The sequence below is a fragment of the Heptranchias perlo genome, chromosome 4 (genome assembly GCF_035084215.1).
Source record: "Heptranchias perlo isolate sHepPer1 chromosome 4, sHepPer1.hap1, whole genome shotgun sequence".
In the NCBI taxonomy this organism is placed as follows: domain Eukaryota; kingdom Metazoa; phylum Chordata; class Chondrichthyes; order Hexanchiformes; family Hexanchidae; genus Heptranchias; species Heptranchias perlo.
The window spans coordinates 113,052,967-113,070,954 of NC_090328.1; the positions used below are offsets into that span (position 1 = coordinate 113,052,967).

Genomic DNA, 17,988 nt, shown 5'->3' on the forward strand with positions numbered 1-17,988 from the left:
TTTGGGTCGCTCATTAAGTGTCCTTTTTTTTTACAGGTGTCTGTTTTTTGGGTGTGTCCGTTTACACAGGTTTCTCTGTATATGGAAACTCATTTAGCAATTGATTCAATAGCAGTCTTGAACTGATTTGATTTTGATATTGGGGACTTCATAAGAGCTCACCTGGAACTTTGTGATTTAATTAGCATAGAATCTCCAGGAGATTGCACTGCAGTCAAAATAAAAATACATGTACACTAGTTAATCTCCTGTGGTGTTTCACATGGGGAGTTAAGTTTAAGTGTAAGTTCTAGGTGAAGCCGGGTTACAGGGTGGGTAATAATTGGGCCAGGATATGCAAATGGAATTCAGTTCCCATGTATAAGTCATACATTCTGTTTAGGGGCCTGTGTTTTGGTTGCTCCCTGGGAATTTACCCAGAATGAACCAGTTATCGAAGTAGGGGTAGGCATATAGCTTTTTGAGGCTCAGCTGCACAACTCAAAGTGTTAGCTTGAAGCAATGTATTGGCAGCATTTACAGCCACCCGAGCACACACCAGCTTTTGATGCCATTTTCTCTTGGCTATCTGAAAGTAGGTATCTTTGATAGCGATGCACATCTCTGGAGCACTCTGCTTGAATAATAGAGGAAGAGAAAATAACTGGATTTTTTTTTTCCATTTTAGAATTGTGTTCAAGTTTCTAAGGTCAAGGATGGGTCAAAATTCCCCTGTGCTCCAGGGGAGCTCAAAACAGCAGCAAAATAAGCTGTTCCTTTTGGTTGTGTCATCACCTTGATAGCTAAAGAGAATAATAAACTATTTGGTTTAAACAATGCATCACTCGGGGGGAGATTTTTCTCATCCCCCAAATGATAGATGACACTATGCCCTTGAACCTGGAGAGCAGTACCTCAAAATCCAGAATACACCCTTGGCCAAGACTCGAGCATCAGTGACAATGTTCACCCACTGACTTTCAAACAGGACATGGTTACAAATTATAAATTCCGGTCTTGCCTTAGATATTCTCTCAGGTAGAGCAGTGCTGATGACTCCTGTAAGTGATCTGATTGTCTTATGTTTAGGGGTGTGTCCATACTGCCCATTATCTAGCTATATGATAGTGTAACCCAGGGGTGTAACGATTGGACTGTTTTGTCATCTGAGCCAGGTATTCATGTTTTTACGTTTGCCCCTCATGTGCCCCTCCAATCTTTTCCAAGGTGGACCAAGAAACCACAAGCCAAGAGGAGTCCAGGTACGATTGGTTAAGCAGTTTTATTTTTGAAACAGCAAGTGAACAAACAGAACAATATTTATTATTGGACTCACTTAATTCAATCAGTCCAACTTGTCTTCACTTAATAATAGAAAAAAATGAACACACTATGCTCCCCCAGTCAATGGGTCACCTTGCTCGACTTAAACAAAAGAACTTCTAACTAGCCTCTTGTATTCCATCCCTCTGAGTCTGGCAAAAGCTTATTCTAGTTTTCTGTTTAAAAGCCTGACTGTCACAGTATCATTCCCTATTTCTACCTATCTGCATTCAACACCAGAGGGGAGAGCCTATGCCTGGCACTTAGGGTCAGAGACTTCCCAACACAATGGGTGTGACGTGTTTATTGATTACCGAGACAGGCTAGTAATCGCTTACTGTCTTCTGATTTTGAGGAAGCAACTTCAATGCCTAGTTCATTAGCATTGTAACCACCTTTCACCTCAGTATTTTTTTAAAAAACTTGTGTGAATACATTTGACTTTTTAAAAAAATATTTACATTTAAATATAACTCTTTTTCAATTTTTTTCTTGTGGAAAATGCTCTGAAGTCCCAAAATATAACACACTCTCACCAGTGTTGGATGTAATAGTGCCTTGGGTTTTTCCTAGCTTCCCCTGTGTGACTGTGATGCTGTGTCTTGGGTTGCTCAATTATATGAAAGATGTTTTTATGTGCAAGTAGTTATTATCTGATAGAGCACTGGATCTTAAGTAGAGTCCCTTGGATGTCATTTAAAATGATGTCTTGTTGCTATTAAAATATATATGTTTAATCCTTTGGGTCTAAGTCTGTGTCATTTTAGTTCTACACAGCACGCACAATGTGACTCAATGCCACAGACAGATGAGCACTATTTTAGTCACAACCACCAATTTTACCAGAAAATGCCTCTCTCTCACACACACACACACACACAATACAGATGAATGTTCTTCACATGTGTATTTACTCAACAAACATTTACCAATAAGTAATCAAAGAAGTAAAGCACTCAAAACAATCAAAAAACCCTTGCATACTTTGCTTTTCGTCTTACCATTTTACCAACAAACACACAAAAAGGTCAAAGTACACACGCATACGCCGTGCAAATACGAGTATTGAGAACACATGCCCAATGACAGTGTCTGTTACTCATTTTTTATTTATCAGAAATGCAATTAGCCACATCTGGATTCCCAATGAGCCACATGTGGCTAATGGCTAACATATTGGACAACACTGCCCTAAAAGCTAGATCCAGCATCCACCTCTCTCCTTATTGAACTAAAAGCATAAGTGATCTGGAAACTAATCCTGGACACATTGTAAAAGCTCTCCCCTCTTTTTTGCTGCTTACATTATTTTACCACAGTCTATCTTTAGACAATTAGAATCACCCATTATTACATTCCTGTTCCTGAAATTTTCTCCTTTCCATTGTTCAGCAGCCTATCATATATTCCCAATAAAGCAACAGTTCCCTTCTTATTCCACAAATCTAACCAAACAGATTCAGGTCTTTCGTCACCCCTTATCAGCCTTATGTTCTAGTGCTGTAATGGACACTACGATTAACATAGTCACCCCTCCATCTTTTGTTTCCCACTCTATCTTTCCTGAATATTTTGTAGCCTGGAATGTTCAGTTCCTTGTCCTGAACTCAGCTAAGCCATGTCTCCGAGAATGTCATTATATAATAAACTTTATAGCAATTTGTGCTTCCAGTCTTATTCACAATACTTAGTGCATTTACATAAATATAAATTAAACCCTCCTCTGTTTATTTGGCAATTTTACTTGTTTTAACCCAGTGGATGTAAAAAAGCCCAAGGCACTATTTGAAGAAGAGCAAGAGAGTTCCCCCGGTGTCCTGGCCAATATTTATCCCTCAACCATCATCACCAAAACAGATTGTGTGGTCATTTATTTCATTGCGGTTTGTGGGATCTTGTTGTGCACAAATTGGTTGCTGTGTTTTCTACATTACAACAGTGACCATACTTCAAAAGTACTTCATTGGCTGTGAAGCAATTTGGGACATCCTGATGTTGTGAAAGGTGTTACATAAATACAAGTTCTTTGTTTCTTATCCCCTCCTCCTTTCTTCCCTCAGCCTCAGCACTGAGCGACTCCTCAATCTTGGTGATTTCAGCCTCCCTCTCAGCTCACCTAACCCTCTCACCTCTGAGTGCACTGAGAAAACTGAGCGACAGTTTTCCCCAAAAAGTTCTCATCAACTGTTACAAGTGTAACATCTAACAAATTCAGATAATATAAATATTTGGAAAAATAACTATTTAGTGCATTATAAAAGAACCTTCTGAAAAGATTCCCATCAGGTTATTCAGGTGTGAGGTGAGCGAGTGGTGTCTGACAGCAATCTGAGGGTATTTGAAAGACCCTCAAGGATGTCAATATTCTTGCCCTGGATATGCTCAGTCACTATGGAGCAGCAATCAATAAAACAAATAAAATTTTGAGTCAAATAGTGAAATCAGAATACAAGACAGAAGATGTCATACTAAAACTGTACAATGCTTTGGGCAGACCACATCTTGAATAAAGAAGACTGATTTGCATTTATATAGCGTTTTTCACAACTTCAGGACGTCCCTAGGTATTTTACAGCCAATGAAGTACATTTGAAGTGTGGTCACTGTTGTAATATTGGAAACACAGCAGCCAATTTGCGTATAGCAAGATCCCACATACAGCAATGTGATAACGACCAGATAATCTGTTATTTTAGTGCTGTTGATTGAGGGATAAATATTGGCCCAGGACACCGGCGAGAACTCCCCTGCTCTTCTTCGGATTAGTGCCATGGGATCGTGAACGTCGACCCAAGAATGCCGACAGCCTTGGGCACTAGTGTGATTAATCTCGGTCAGTTGTTCGCAGAATAAAAAGATGCAGAGCGATTCCTACAAATTAGCACATAAATTAGCAAGTATAACTTAGAAAATCATTAGCACATTCATCCCTTTAGAAGAATTTTATGTTGTAACCCATGGTCTTAATATTACTATTTTATAAAAGTGTGTTCTGCAGGTACCAATTTTCATTTTTGTTAATATCAGAAGTGGCATCAAACATGGGTTTATTGATGAGCACATTAAATTGCCATTTTCAAAAGGCAAAATTTGGATTTTCAAAAGGCTTTTGATAATGTTAGGCTAACAGAAAAGGGAATCCAAAAGTCTTCTATAGGCATATAAGCAGTAAATAGGTAGTAAGAGGAGGGGTGGGACCGATTAGGCACCAAAAAGGAGATCAATGCATGGAGACAGAAGGCAAGGCTGAGGTACTAAATGAGTACTTTGCATCTGTCTTTACAAAGAAGAAGATGCTGCTAGAGTCTCATTAAAGGAAGAGGTAGTTGAGACACTGGATGGGCTAAAAATTGGAAAAGGAAGTACGAGAAAGGCTAGGTGTACTTAAGGTAGATAAGTCACCCGGTTGGGATGGGAGGCATCCTGGGTTACTGAGGGAAGTACGGGTGGAAATTGCGGAGGTACTGGCCATAATCTTCGAATTGTCCTTAGATACGGGGGTGGTGCCAGAGGACTGGAGAATTGCAAATGTTACACCCTTGTTCAAAAAAGGATGTAAGGATAAACCCGGCAACGACAGGCCAGTCAGTTTAACCTCGGTGATGGGGAAACTTTTAGAAACGATAATCCAGGACAAAATTAACAGTCACTTGGACAATTGTGGATTAATTAAGGAAAGCCAGCATGGATTTGTTAAAGGCAAATCGTGTTTAACTAACTTAATAGAATTTTTTGATGAGGTAACAGAGAGGGTCGATAAGGGCAATGCGGTTGATGTGGTGTGTAAGGACTTCCAAAAGGCATTTGGTAAAGTGCCACATAATAGGCTGATCAACAAAGTTCAAGCCCATGGAATAAAAGGGGCCGTGACTGTATGGATATGAAATTGGATAAGTGACAGGAAACAGATAGTGGCGAACGGTTGTTTTTCGGACTGGAGGGAGGCATACAATTGTGTTCCCCAGGGGTCGGTACTAAGACCACTGCTTTTCTTGATATATATTAATGACTTGGACTTGGGTGTACAGGGCATAATTTCAAAATTTGCAGATGACACAAAACTTGGAAGTGTAGTGAACAGCGAGGAGGATAGTGATAGACTTCAAGGGGATATAGACAGGCTGGTGGAATGGGTGGACACATGGCAAATGAAATTTAATGCAGAGAAGTGTGAAGTGATACATTAAGGTAGGAAGAATGAGGAGAGGCAATATAAACTAAATGGTACAATTCTAAAGGGGTACAGGAACAGAGAGATCTGGGGGTACATGTACATAAATCGCTGAAGGTGGCAGGGCAGGTTGAGAAAGCGGTTAAAAAAGCATACGGGATCCTGGGCTTTATAAATAAAGGCATAGATTACAAAAGCAAGGAAATCATGGTGAACCTTCATAAAACACTGGTTCAGCCACAACTGGAGTATTGTGTCCAATTCTGGGCACCGCACTTTAGGAAGGATGTGAAGGCCTTAGAGAGGGTGCAGAAGAGATTTACTAGCATGGTTCCAGGGATGAAGGACTTCAGTTGCACAGATAGACTGCAGAAGCTGGGGTTGTTCTCCTTCCAACAGAGAAGGTTGCGAGGAGATTTGATAGAGGTATTCAAAATCATGAAGGGTCGAGACAGAGCAGATAGAGAGAAACTGTTCCCATTGGCGGAAGGGTCAAGGACCAGAGGACATAGATTTAAGGTGATTGGCAAAAGAACCAAAGGTGACATGAAGAGAAACTTCTTTACACAGCGAGTGGTTAGGATCCGGAATGCACTGCCAGAGGGGGCGGTGGAGGCAGATTCAATCGTGGCCTTCAAAAGGGAACTGGATAAGTACTTGAAGGGAAAAAATTTGCAGGGATACGGGGATAGGGCAGGGGCGTGGGACTAGCCGGATTGCACTTGCAGATAGCTGGCACGGGCTCAATGGGCCGAATGGCCTCCTTCCATGCTGTAACCATTCTATGACCCAATAATGTACCGCACTGTAGGCTCATGACTAAGGTCAGAGCATATGGAGTCAGGGGACAGGTAGCAGAATGAATAGCAAGCTGGCTACAAAACAGAAAACAGAGTAGGGGTTAAGGGTAGTTACTCAGACTGGCAAAAGGTGGGAAGTGGTGTTCCACAAGGATTGGTGTTGGGACCACTGTTGTTCACAGTTTACATCAATGTTTTGGATGCAGGAATCAAAAGCACAATTTCAAAATCTGGGGACGACAGCAAATTGGGGGGTGTAGTTAAAACAAAGGACTTTAATTTTAAAAAATTCTGGAATAAAAAACTAGTATCAGTAATGGTGACCATGAAATTACCGGATTGTCGTAAAAACCCATCTGGTTCACTAATGTCTTTAGGGAAGGAAACCTGCCGTCCTTACCCGGTCTGGCCTATATGTGATTCCAGACCCACACAATGTGGTTGATTCTTAATCGCCCTCTGAAATGGCCCAGCAAGCCACTCAGTTGTACAATCTCGCTAAAAAAAGTCATAAGAGGAATAAAACCGGACGGACCACCCAGCATCGGACCACTAGGCACCGGACACGACAATGGTAAACCGAGCCCAGTCGACCCTGCAAAGTCCTCCTCACTAACATCTGGGGACTTGTGACAAAATTGGGAGAGCTGTCCCACAGACTAGTCAAGCAACAGCCTGACATAGCCATACTCACAGAATCATACCTTTCAGCCAACGTCCCAGACTCTTCCATTACTATCCCTGGGTATGTACTGACTCACCGACAGGACAGACCCACCAGAGGTGGTGGTACAGTGATGTACAGTCAGGAGAGAGTGGCCCTGGGAGTCCTCAACATTGAATCGGGACCCCATGAAATCTCATGGCATCAGATCAAACATGGGCAAGGAAACCTCCTGCTGATTACCACCTACCGCCCTCCCTCAGCTGATGAATCAGCCCTCCTCCATATTGAGCACCACTTGGAGGAAGCACTGAGGGTAGCAAGGGCACAGAATGCACTCTGGTGGGGGGACTTCAATGTTCATCACCAGGAGTGGCCCGGTAGCACCACTACTGACCGAGCTGGCCGAGTCCTGAAGGACATAGCTGCCAGACTGGGCCTGTGGCAGGTGGTGAGCGAACCAACACGAGGGAAAAACCTACTTGACCTCGTCTTCACCAATCTACCTATCGCAGATCCATCTGTCCGTGACAGTATTGATATGAGTGACCACCGCACAGTCCTTGTGGAGACGAAGTCCCGTCTTCACACTGAGGACACCATCCAACGTGTTGTGTATCACTACCACCATGCTAAATGGGATAGATTCAGAACAGATCTCGCAGCTCAAATCTGGGCATCCATGAGGCGCTGTGGGCCATCAGCAGCAGCAGAATTGTATTCCAGCACAATCTGTAACCTCATGGCCCGGCATATTACTCACTCTACCATAACCAACAAGCCAGAGGATCAACCCTGGTTCAATGAGGAGTGTAGAAGAGCATGCCAGGAGCAGCACCAGGCATACCTAAAAATGATGTGACAACCTGGTGAAACTACAACACAGGACTACATGCACGCGGAAGAACATGCTACAGACAGAGCGAAGCGATTCCATAACCAACGGATCAGATCAAAGCTCTGCAGTCCTGCCACATCCAGTCATGAATGGTGGTGGACAATTAAACAACTAACTGGAAGAGGAGGCTCTGTAAACATCCCCATCCTCAATGATGGCGGAGTCCAGCACGTGAGTACAAAAGACAAGGCTGAAGCGTTTGCAACCATCTTCAGCCAGAAGTGCCAAGTGGATGATCCATCTCAGCCGCCTCCCGATATCCCCACCATCACAGAAGCCAGTTTTCAGCCAATTCGATTCACTCCACGTGATATCAAGAAACGGCTAAGTGCACTGGAATACAACAAAGGCTACGGGCCCCGACAACATCCCCGCTGTAATGCTAAAGACTTGTGCTCCTGAACTAGCCATGCCTTTAGCCAAACTGTTCCAGTACAGCTACAACACTGGCATCTCCCGGACAATGTGGAAAATTGCCCAGGTATGTCCTGTCCACAAAAAGCAGGACAAATCCAATCCGGCCAATTACCGCCCCATCAGTCTACTCTCGATCATCAGCAAAGTGATGGAAGGTGTCCTCGACAGTGCTATCAAGCAGCACTTACTAACCAATAACCTGCTTACCGATGCTCAGTTTGAATTCCGCCAGGACCACTCGGCTCCAGACCTCATGACAGTCTTGGTCCAAACATGGACAAAAGAGCTGAATTCCAGAGGTGAGGTGAGAATGACTGCCCTTGACATCAAGGCAGCATTTGACCGAGTGTGGCACCAAGGAGCCCTAGTAAAATTAATGTCAATGAGAATCAGGGGGAAAACTCTTCGGTGGCTGGAGTCATACCTAGCAAAAAGGAAGATTGTGACCACAAAGTGGTTGTTGGAGGTCAATCATCTCAGCCCAAGGACATTGCTGCAGGAGTTCCTCAGGGCAGTGTCCTAGGCCCAATCATCTTCAGCTGCTTCATCAATGACCTTCCCTCCATCATAAGGTCAGAAATGGGGATGTTCGCTGATGATTGCACAGAGTTCAGTTCCATTCACAACCCCTCAGATAATGAAGCAGTCCGTGCCCGCATGCAGCAAGACCTGGACAACATCCAGGCTTGGGCTGATAAGTGGCAAGCAACATTCGCGCCACACAAGTGTCAGGCAATGACCATCTCCAACAAGAGAGTGTCTAACCACCTCCCCTTGACATTCAATGGCATTACCATCGCCAAATCCCCCACAATCAACATCCTGGGGGTCACCATTGACCAGAAACTTAACTGGACCAGCCACATAAATACTGTGGCTACAAGAGCAGGACTGAGGCTGGGTATTCTGTGACGAGTGATTCACCTCCTGACTCCACAAAGCTTTTCCACCATCTACAAGGCACAAGTCAGGAGTGCGATGGAATACTCTCCACTTGCCCGGATGAGTGCAGCTCCAACAACACTCAAGAAGCTCAATACCATCTAGGACTGGTGCACCGTGGCTGCAGTGTGTACCATCTACAAGATGCACTGTAGCAACTCGCCAAGGTTACTTCAGCAACACCTCCCAAACCTGTGACCTCTACCACCGAGAAGGACAAGGGCAGCAGGTGCATGGGAACAACACCACTTGCACTTTCCCCTCCAAGTCATACACCATCCCGACTTGGAAATATATCGCCGTGTCAAAATCCTGGAACTCCCTACCTAACAGCACTGTGGGAGAACCTTCATCACACGGATTGCAGCGGTTCAAGGCGGCGGCTCACCACCACCTTCTCAAGGGCAATAAATGCCGGCCTTGCCAGCGACGCCCACATCCCCAGAATGAATTAAAAAAAACTTGCAGAATGGGCGTGTAATTGGCAAATGAATTTCAATGTAGCTAAGTGTGAGGTGGTGCTTTTTGGTAGGAAGAATAAGGGGGCCACATACTACTTGGAGAATAAGGGTCTAAATGGGATAGAGGAGCAAAGAGATCTTGAGGTAAAGATACACAAATCACTAAAAGTAGCTATGCGGGTTAATAAGGCCATTAAAAAAAAGGCCAATCAAATACTAGGGTTCATTTCTAGAGGGATAGAATTGAAAAGCGAAGAAGTTATGTTAAACTTGTATAGAACCTAGGTTAGACCACACTTGGAGTATTGTGCACAGTTCTGGTCTCCATGTTATAAAAAGGATATTGAGATATTGGAGATGGTACAAAGAAGATTCACAAGGATGATACCAGAACTGAGAGGATATACTTATCAGGAAAGGCTGAACAGGCTGGGGCTCTTTTCCCTGGAAAAGAGAAGGCTGAGGGGTGACCTGATAGAGGTCTTTGAGATAATGAAAAGGTTTGATAGGGTAGATGTAGAGAAAATGTTTCCACTTGTGGGGGAGACCAAAACTAGAGATCATAAATATAAAATAGTCACTAATAAATCCAATAGGGAATTCAGGAGAAACTTCTTTACCCAAAGAGTGGTAAGAATGTGGAAGTCTCTACCACAAGGAGTAGTTGAGGCAAATAGCATAGATGCATTTAAGAGGAAGCTGGATAAGCACATGAGGGAGAAAGGAATAGAAGGGTCTCCTGATAGGGTTAGACGAAGTAGGGAGGGAGGAGGCTCATGTGGAGCATAAACACCGGCACAGATCCGTTGGGCCAAATGGCCTGTTTTTGTGCTGTAGACTCTATGCAGCTCAATATAGTCAAAACTGGCAAAGAATATTTAATTGTATACACAAAAATGCACATGGTACTGATTAAGACAACACTTGCTCTGCATCAAAATAACAAAACGACTACTACAAATGCAACATGAAGATGGATAAATAGCGAAGCCTTTTAAAGTACAAGAAAATTAGATTGTTGTATTATGGACGTTAATTTTTGGCTAACATATCCAAAGCACATACGATATGAAGAACAAATAATTTCAGAAATGAAAGTTAAGTAGTCCAGAATACTGGATTACCATATTCTTGAAAGCAGCGAATGTATTTCACATTAACCTAAGCATTCAGCATTACCTGTTGCAAAACTAATCATACTGTCATTAATTGCCAAGCACAGAAGTACTGTACCATTATAATGGTAGCCATCTACCATTTATCATAACCAGGATTACAAAATGTTCAACACAAAAAAAGATCAACATTATTATTGTCTTAACTAAGATATCCAATGAGAAAAGGTTGAGAATATTAAACATTACACAGACTTTAATGGAAGTCATAAGCTAATTCTCCAATTTGCATTCATAGATATATGGCTGCAGACTACCCAGACTATTATATAAAAACAATTATAAGTTTTTAAATAAAACTCTCTGCATAACATGATTAATATTTTGGTTTCAATACAGACCTTTGAGTTATATAAAACGTCCACACTATTTACTTCAAGTATATTGTTTTAAAACGTCTTGGAATTTACTGTAAGGCTCGCATATGCAAAAGAAAATGTATTTTTTGTTCATTTCTCTAATGTGTACACTGTAAAACAAATCACTGATTTTACTCAGTATGCCACCTACAGATTTAAGAAGTTGCCCCTTTAGGGGCTGTAGCCAGATTTTGACAAACATGGATTGCTGACTGTAAATTCAGCTTTTTGTCTTCCTCACAAGATTTCCAACTTACCGTATTTCTTTTTGCTGGTGGAGTTCTTTGCTGAGCAGTCTTCACTATCAATTCTCCCAAACTCTCAGCAGCAGTCTCCTCGGAGTCACTAGGATGGAAATACAGTGGGAAAGTGTGTTTTTATTGAAAGAACAAAGCTTTACAACAGTCAGGAGTTTCAATCTCAATGCAGAAAAATACAACTGTAAATACCCCCTGAATGAAAATTAATAACAGAACACCTCATTTTCAACCATCATTCAATTAACATTAGTTCAATGACTGTGCATAAAACATACATGAAATAATTAGTGTGGATGGTTCTTAATTTAAAGGATGTTAAACAGCTTGTAAGCATCTGGTAGCGAGCTAAAATAGGTCATTCAAAATTTATCTAACTAAATTAAGAGGAAAAAAATTGGTTTCTCCTCCTGGATCGACATGTCACAAGATAACTAAACTGACTTAGCAGGGTTGCCTGGGAATCCTTAGCTGTCAGTGGTGAATATGCAAAGGGCCAGCAAATTAAATCAACCTGCCAAACTGTCAATTTCAAGCCTCATGACTGCATGAAAATGGCATCACTGAAAGAAATCATGCATTGCCTTATTCTGGATTTCCTGGCATTAATTCAAAACTTCATGCAGTTGTAGCTAATTTCACATGCAAATTTCAGTCAATAAGCTCGAAGCAAGACATCCCATGACTATTCAAAAATCTGACAGGATTTTTTTTTCCCCTGAATATGAAATCGACAGAATATGAAATCCAATCTCCATTTGCTTACAGTTTGCATATCCACACTGTCCCATCTGCAGGACCAAGTTAATGAGTACCGTACCTGGCCTCAGTAACATCCTCCCACCCATCCTTACTGAAGTGCTCGAAAACACTGCTCATCTCCTTGATGGATCGGTTGAGAGAACTCTGGTATCGTTTCATGGAATTGGTTTTTCTCCTTTTTGCTCTGGGATTGTAGCGTACTGTTTTACATGCACAGTTGCCATTGCTCACTCCCTTTATATTTCTGACTTTGGCGGCAACAGTCTTCGACTCCAGCACTTCCTGCAGCTCCTGCATCTGCTGCAATAACTCCTCATTTTCATTTCTCAACTTTACTGTGTCTGCCATTTGCCTCTTTACAGAGGAAGCTTCTGTTTTCAATCCGTCTATAATCACATTCAGCTCATTTTTTTCTCTCTTAATTTGTTGATTTGCCTTCATCAGTTCTCCTACTTCGATAGCTCGGTTGTCAAATTCAGTCTGAAGTTTGCTGTAGGCTGTTTTCAATGAATTTTTGGCCTGGGTCAATGCCTCGTTTGTTTCTCTCAGGTCTTTGGCTTCTCTCTGTATAGTTTTGAGCTTCTTTTCCAAATGGTTGATCTGAAAAAGCAAATCAATTACTTTAAGATTAGCTTTAAAAGTTAAGTTGCTCCCCTCCCACACTCCCCCCATTGGCTTGTGCTGTGTCTAACTGAGCCGCACAGGCCATAAATTCTCAGGCCTGATTTCCTGTCTGTGCTGAGTTAACTGATTTCATCAAGGGAGGCAAAAGGGGTGATAGAATTGGTTTCAGTGCCTCTAGGCCAGGGAAATGAAAATAAAACAGCTACTGCTGCAAATCACAGAGCTCTCTCATTCTGGCTGTTGGTGTCCATTGGGAAAGTAATGCATTGATTGGCTCTGGTTAAGAGGGCATTTGTGACCTGCTTAATGCAGCAGTGCATCGCAGACTGGGAGATGTGTGCGATGTCTCCTGGAGCAGCCTGGATGGAGCCTGAGGTGAAAAAGGTTCAGGGCAGTGGTGACTTTGACAGCCACTGGCAAAGCCTGGTCCCCTGGTCCAGCAGGGACTGCTGCAAGAGGCTGCAACGGTGTGTAACAGCCTGCCTGGTGAAGCCCAGCCTCCTGACACACTGCTCATCTGAGACGCCCAGGTAAGTGACTCTTGGCCTATAGACACTGTGGGCTGGGTAAAGCCTTCCTAAAGCAGCTCCCTCACCTGCTGCGCTCTAGCAGGCCCAGCTGCTGCTTATCCTGGTCACTGAGGCTGCTCTTCCTTCAACTGTTTGTCCATCCAGAATAAAGACGCAAAGATGGCACCCATGATAAGCTGAAAATGCTTAGTCAGGGTGAGTAAGGCAAACAAGTCATAAAGAAGCAATGTCCAAGCTTTGAAATGCCATAGCAATGCAGTAATCAGAAAAGCACAGAGATCCTATTAATTCAAATGAATGCTGTCAGTTTGTGAGGCCAATCTTGCGAGGTATTACTGAGTGGGTTGGATGCTGGGCGGGACTGTCATCTGGCTCAATTAAAATAGCATCAGGGTCTCAATGACATCATGCAACCCTGATTTAAATGTATTCATCAGTCTGTAAAAATCGTCAATTCACGGCGAAAACAGGGCAGTGACGAATTCCCCCGATTTTAAACTGCTCACTCACCCTGTTCTCGCCGGGCGGGTTGGGTGAAAATCGGGGCTGCAGTTTCACTAACATGTATATGTTACAAATAAATGAATATGCTATTTTAATAATTAAATTGCTACAATGGGCCGCATGTGCACTGGAGCACGATCACATAGCTAATTAAGTGGTGGAACACAAGCTGAACTTCTCACTCTATTAAGTTCCCAATCTCAGCTGTGCCACAGTGGGAGGTACTTAGTAGACACCAAGAGGGGTGGGCAAATTGAAGGGAAGAGTCGAGGATACACCACTGTGATGCAATCCTGGAAACTGGCTAAACAACTGTTGCAGGTGGAGCCCTGTAAACATGGAGGAGGCTTGAGGCTCGCAAGAAGGGAGGAGAGCAGTTAAAGAGGGAGAAACCTGCAGTGCAACAAACCCTCAAATAAATCAATCATTCGAAGGGCGACATTCCTAACTGTCCTTCAAAGGGATCGTCTATTTTTGTGGAATTATTGCCACATTATTTCATTAACCATAACACTTTTTGATCTATGACCGGACCTTATATTGTAAAACATTAGAATATACCCACCCAACAAATTTAACCTATAATGGACTAAAAGGGCAATTTGGTTTTAAACAGATCTGAAATTTCACCAATCTTGAATGAAAAGAAAACCATGAAAGCTAGATGTTGAAACATTTTAACAGTAATCAGTGGAAATCTCATTTTAAAAATAAATTTCCTGAATGAGAATACAGCGATATCTTGCGAGCATGTAACATGTTGAGAAATGCTTTGCTGCAGGGTGCATACAGAATTAAATTTAAGCACTTAAAAAATGAAGAAGAATATATTCTGACTGATCCCTCATCTTAAATGACTTGTACAATAAAGGCTATCGTCTGTAATACTACTCACTGCTGCTGTCAACTTTTAACAGCCTATTACACTAAAGAATACAAAGCAAAAGGTGCTAATACATTTCAAGCCCCAGTCTATTAGACATTTTCATGTGAGATGGAAGCGCAGCAATATAATACATCCAATATTAATGTCTGACTGTACAATGCAGCACTGACAGTTTTGGCCAACTCTACATTTTATCATATTATTGTCTCTTTTTAAGACAAGTTAGAAATACATACAAAATGCCTACAGGGTTCTTACCTGAGGCAATTTTTCCTGTCTTTTTTGGTTTTATCTGCCCTCTGGAAATAAAACATGCAACCCTTCAGAAAATTACACTTGTTCTTCGATATTGGAGATGATGGAATGAAATAATTCCTGTGACATCCCTGGACCATAGTGCACAAATTATTTCACTTACTCATTCCTCCTGAAGACAAATGAATATGAGCATTCCTGTGCTGTACATTATTATATTTAACATGATGTTTGTCATTCTGTAATAACGTGATGACAGCTTTCATTACCTGACCATATGGCACTTGTTACAACTACACACAACAGCATCATCTCCCTCTAAATTACTCCCTACAAGTTAATACACAATTCACAAAGAACCACCAACAGCTCCCAGCTCCCCCACACAGATATCACTAGCATCTTTAGGGTACATTTGGAATTCATACTGTAATTCTGGAAGAAGGGAGTGCAAAATAAAATATAACTGTTCTTAGATATTAACACACATCTTACAAAAAGGAACCTTTGGATTACCCCTGGTACTTCTATAGCTAATCACGAAGGATACTTAATATATGTGAATTTGAATTTGATCTTAAAGCTGCTCTGCCGAGAGGGCACATACAACCAGTTTTAAAATTATTTAAATGGTTCACTGGTTGAAAATCACATTAGTGTTTATAAATGGTTTTAATTTTTCAATTCAAGACTGTAAATATACTTGTGTGAAATATGAAGCAATCTTGCAACACAGGTTCCAGGCTCCATGATTCAGAATGGGAAAGATCACAAAACCCATGATACTAAAATCAGTCAAACGCAAATGTACTTTTAAAATACTTCTAGGGAATTTTTTTAAAATATTGATTGCGAGGCAGATTTTCAACTTGTTGCACTGCTCGTTATAGAAACCGCCCGATTTTCTACCCCCATGTCTTAAAAACAAAATGCATTACAAAAACAATTTTTGCTCACTGAATTATTCAAATTGCAATTCTCAACTTTAAAAAGGCAATGTCCTTTCTTGCTTACTTAAATCTAATCAACAGTCCTCTTTTATAAATTAGACTTTTCTCATAAGATCAGGCTAACTTTTAATCAATATTTATTTCATTTAGAATCATGCCGTATACAGGATTCCCCAACTTATGATAAAGTAACAGCACACACTATAAACAAGACCATTCAACATACTCAGTTGACTACATTTAAGCCATTTATCTTCATGCTTGACAAACATGGGCTAAGTTTTTCAAATAAAAGCCTTGAATTTCTGTGGGGTTCCAGATTTCTTACCATAAATTCAGCTGAATCCCCGGAGAGATGACATAAACTGCTGAAAATGGCAGCTGACGTCATTTCTTTATGGATTCCACCAATCCATTGGTGGGAAATCGGGGCAACCACTGTGGAAATTCTGAGCCCAAACGTTTCATTAGTTTTTGAACGGTTTTATTGTAAACAGTTCCTAATATTGCAATCAGTGAATAACAGATTGTTTTAGCTATTCATATACTCAAACTGGTCCCAGAGATGGGGCTAATCAGGCACACTCCTTATAGCCCTAAAATATATGTTAATTCTCTTTAGATATACTTCCACCCGCCCATTTACACTGGGAAACTGGAGACCATTGTATTTTTTAAATCACCCGCTCCTTGGGTGCCTGAGGCCCACCTGATGCAACTATCAGTCAAGCTTGCAAATGGACGGCCACATTCCCGCCTGTAGCCTGCTAATAACAAGACCCGGACCTCATAATGGTCTGGGCCGTCCACTGACGCTGTCAAAATCTAGCCCTATGCATTTTCATTAGGACAAATGTCTCCAGCCCCCTTCCTGGGAGGCAAGGGGATTGTTATGCAATTAGGCAGACAAATTACAAATAAAATTTAATACTGACAAATGTAAACCATTACATATTGGGTAAAAAAAATGAATGACATGGGAATATACCGTAGGGAACTGGATTAATAGAGAGAAGGGACCTTAAAAATCGATAACTGTGGAGATGCAATCAAAAAAGTAGAGAATATTGGGATACAGAATTGGAACTGTACAAGTCTACCAAGGTTATGAGGCGACATCTACATGAGTAAACTTTACGAATTTTAAAATTAACAGATGGAACATTCAGCAGAGGTGGCTGACCCCCAAATCCAAATTCCCAATATCCACTCCTAGCAGGCAAAGATCAGGCCCAGAGCAAACCACACTTGGGAGTACAATGTATAGTCTGGTCAGTACACTTCAAAAGGGGCATACATGCACTGGGGAAGGTGCAGAGGAGAGCAACAAGGGTGATCCCAAGAGTAACGAGGATGAGCTATGAGAAAGGAGAAAGTTAAGTTCTATGGTCCAAATAAAAAGAGGGGACCTCACTATTAGATATAAAGAAGTATTAAATGGTGCAGAACCCAGAACATTACTTCAAGGCAAGCCGATGACTATAATAAAAAAATTTAAAAGTGGCGCAAATTAAATTTAAAATAAATCTGAGTAATAATTGTTTAAAGAGATATTGGAATAATCTACCAAGTAATGTTTTTTTTTATTCGTTCATGGGATGTGGGAGTCGCTGGCGAGGCCGGCATTTATTGCCCATCCCTAATTGCCCTCGAGAAGGTGGTGGTGAGCCGCCTTCTTGAACCGCTGCAGTCCGTGTGCTGACGGTTCTCCCACAGTGCTGTTAGGAAGGGAGTTCCAGGATTTTGACCCAGCGACGATGAAGGAACGGCGATATATTTCCAAGTCGGGATGGTGTGTGACTTGGAGGGGAACGTTCAGGTGGTGTTGTTCCCATGCGCCTGCTGCTCTTGTCCTTCTAGGTGGTAGAGGTCGCGGGTTTGGGAGGTGCTGTCGAAGAAGCCTTGGCGAGTTGCTGCAGTGCATCCTGTGGATGGTGCACACTGCAGTCACAGTGCGCCGGTGGTGAAGGGAGTGAATGTTTAGGGTGGTGGATGGGGTGCCAATCAAGTGGGCTGCTTTATCTTGGATGG

The 17,988-nt window shown here is 42.0% G+C and overlaps 1 protein-coding gene across 5 annotated transcripts in view; it reads right to left on the bottom strand.

Moving 5' to 3' along the window:
• The window catches only part of cntln (centlein, centrosomal protein), a 366,307-nt gene that overhangs the window by 124,807 nt on the left and 223,512 nt on the right, over window positions 1-17,988 (bottom strand). For all 5 annotated transcript variants that reach the window (XM_067983463.1, XM_067983465.1, XM_067983464.1 and 2 more), the window contains 2 exons: window positions 12,267-12,808; window positions 11,447-11,534 (listed from right to left, as the gene is read on the bottom strand). In XM_067983463.1, the coding sequence (XP_067839564.1) occupies window positions 11,447-11,534; window positions 12,267-12,808 (630 nt within the window). The remainder of the gene's footprint in view (window positions 1-11,446; window positions 11,535-12,266; window positions 12,809-17,988) is intronic.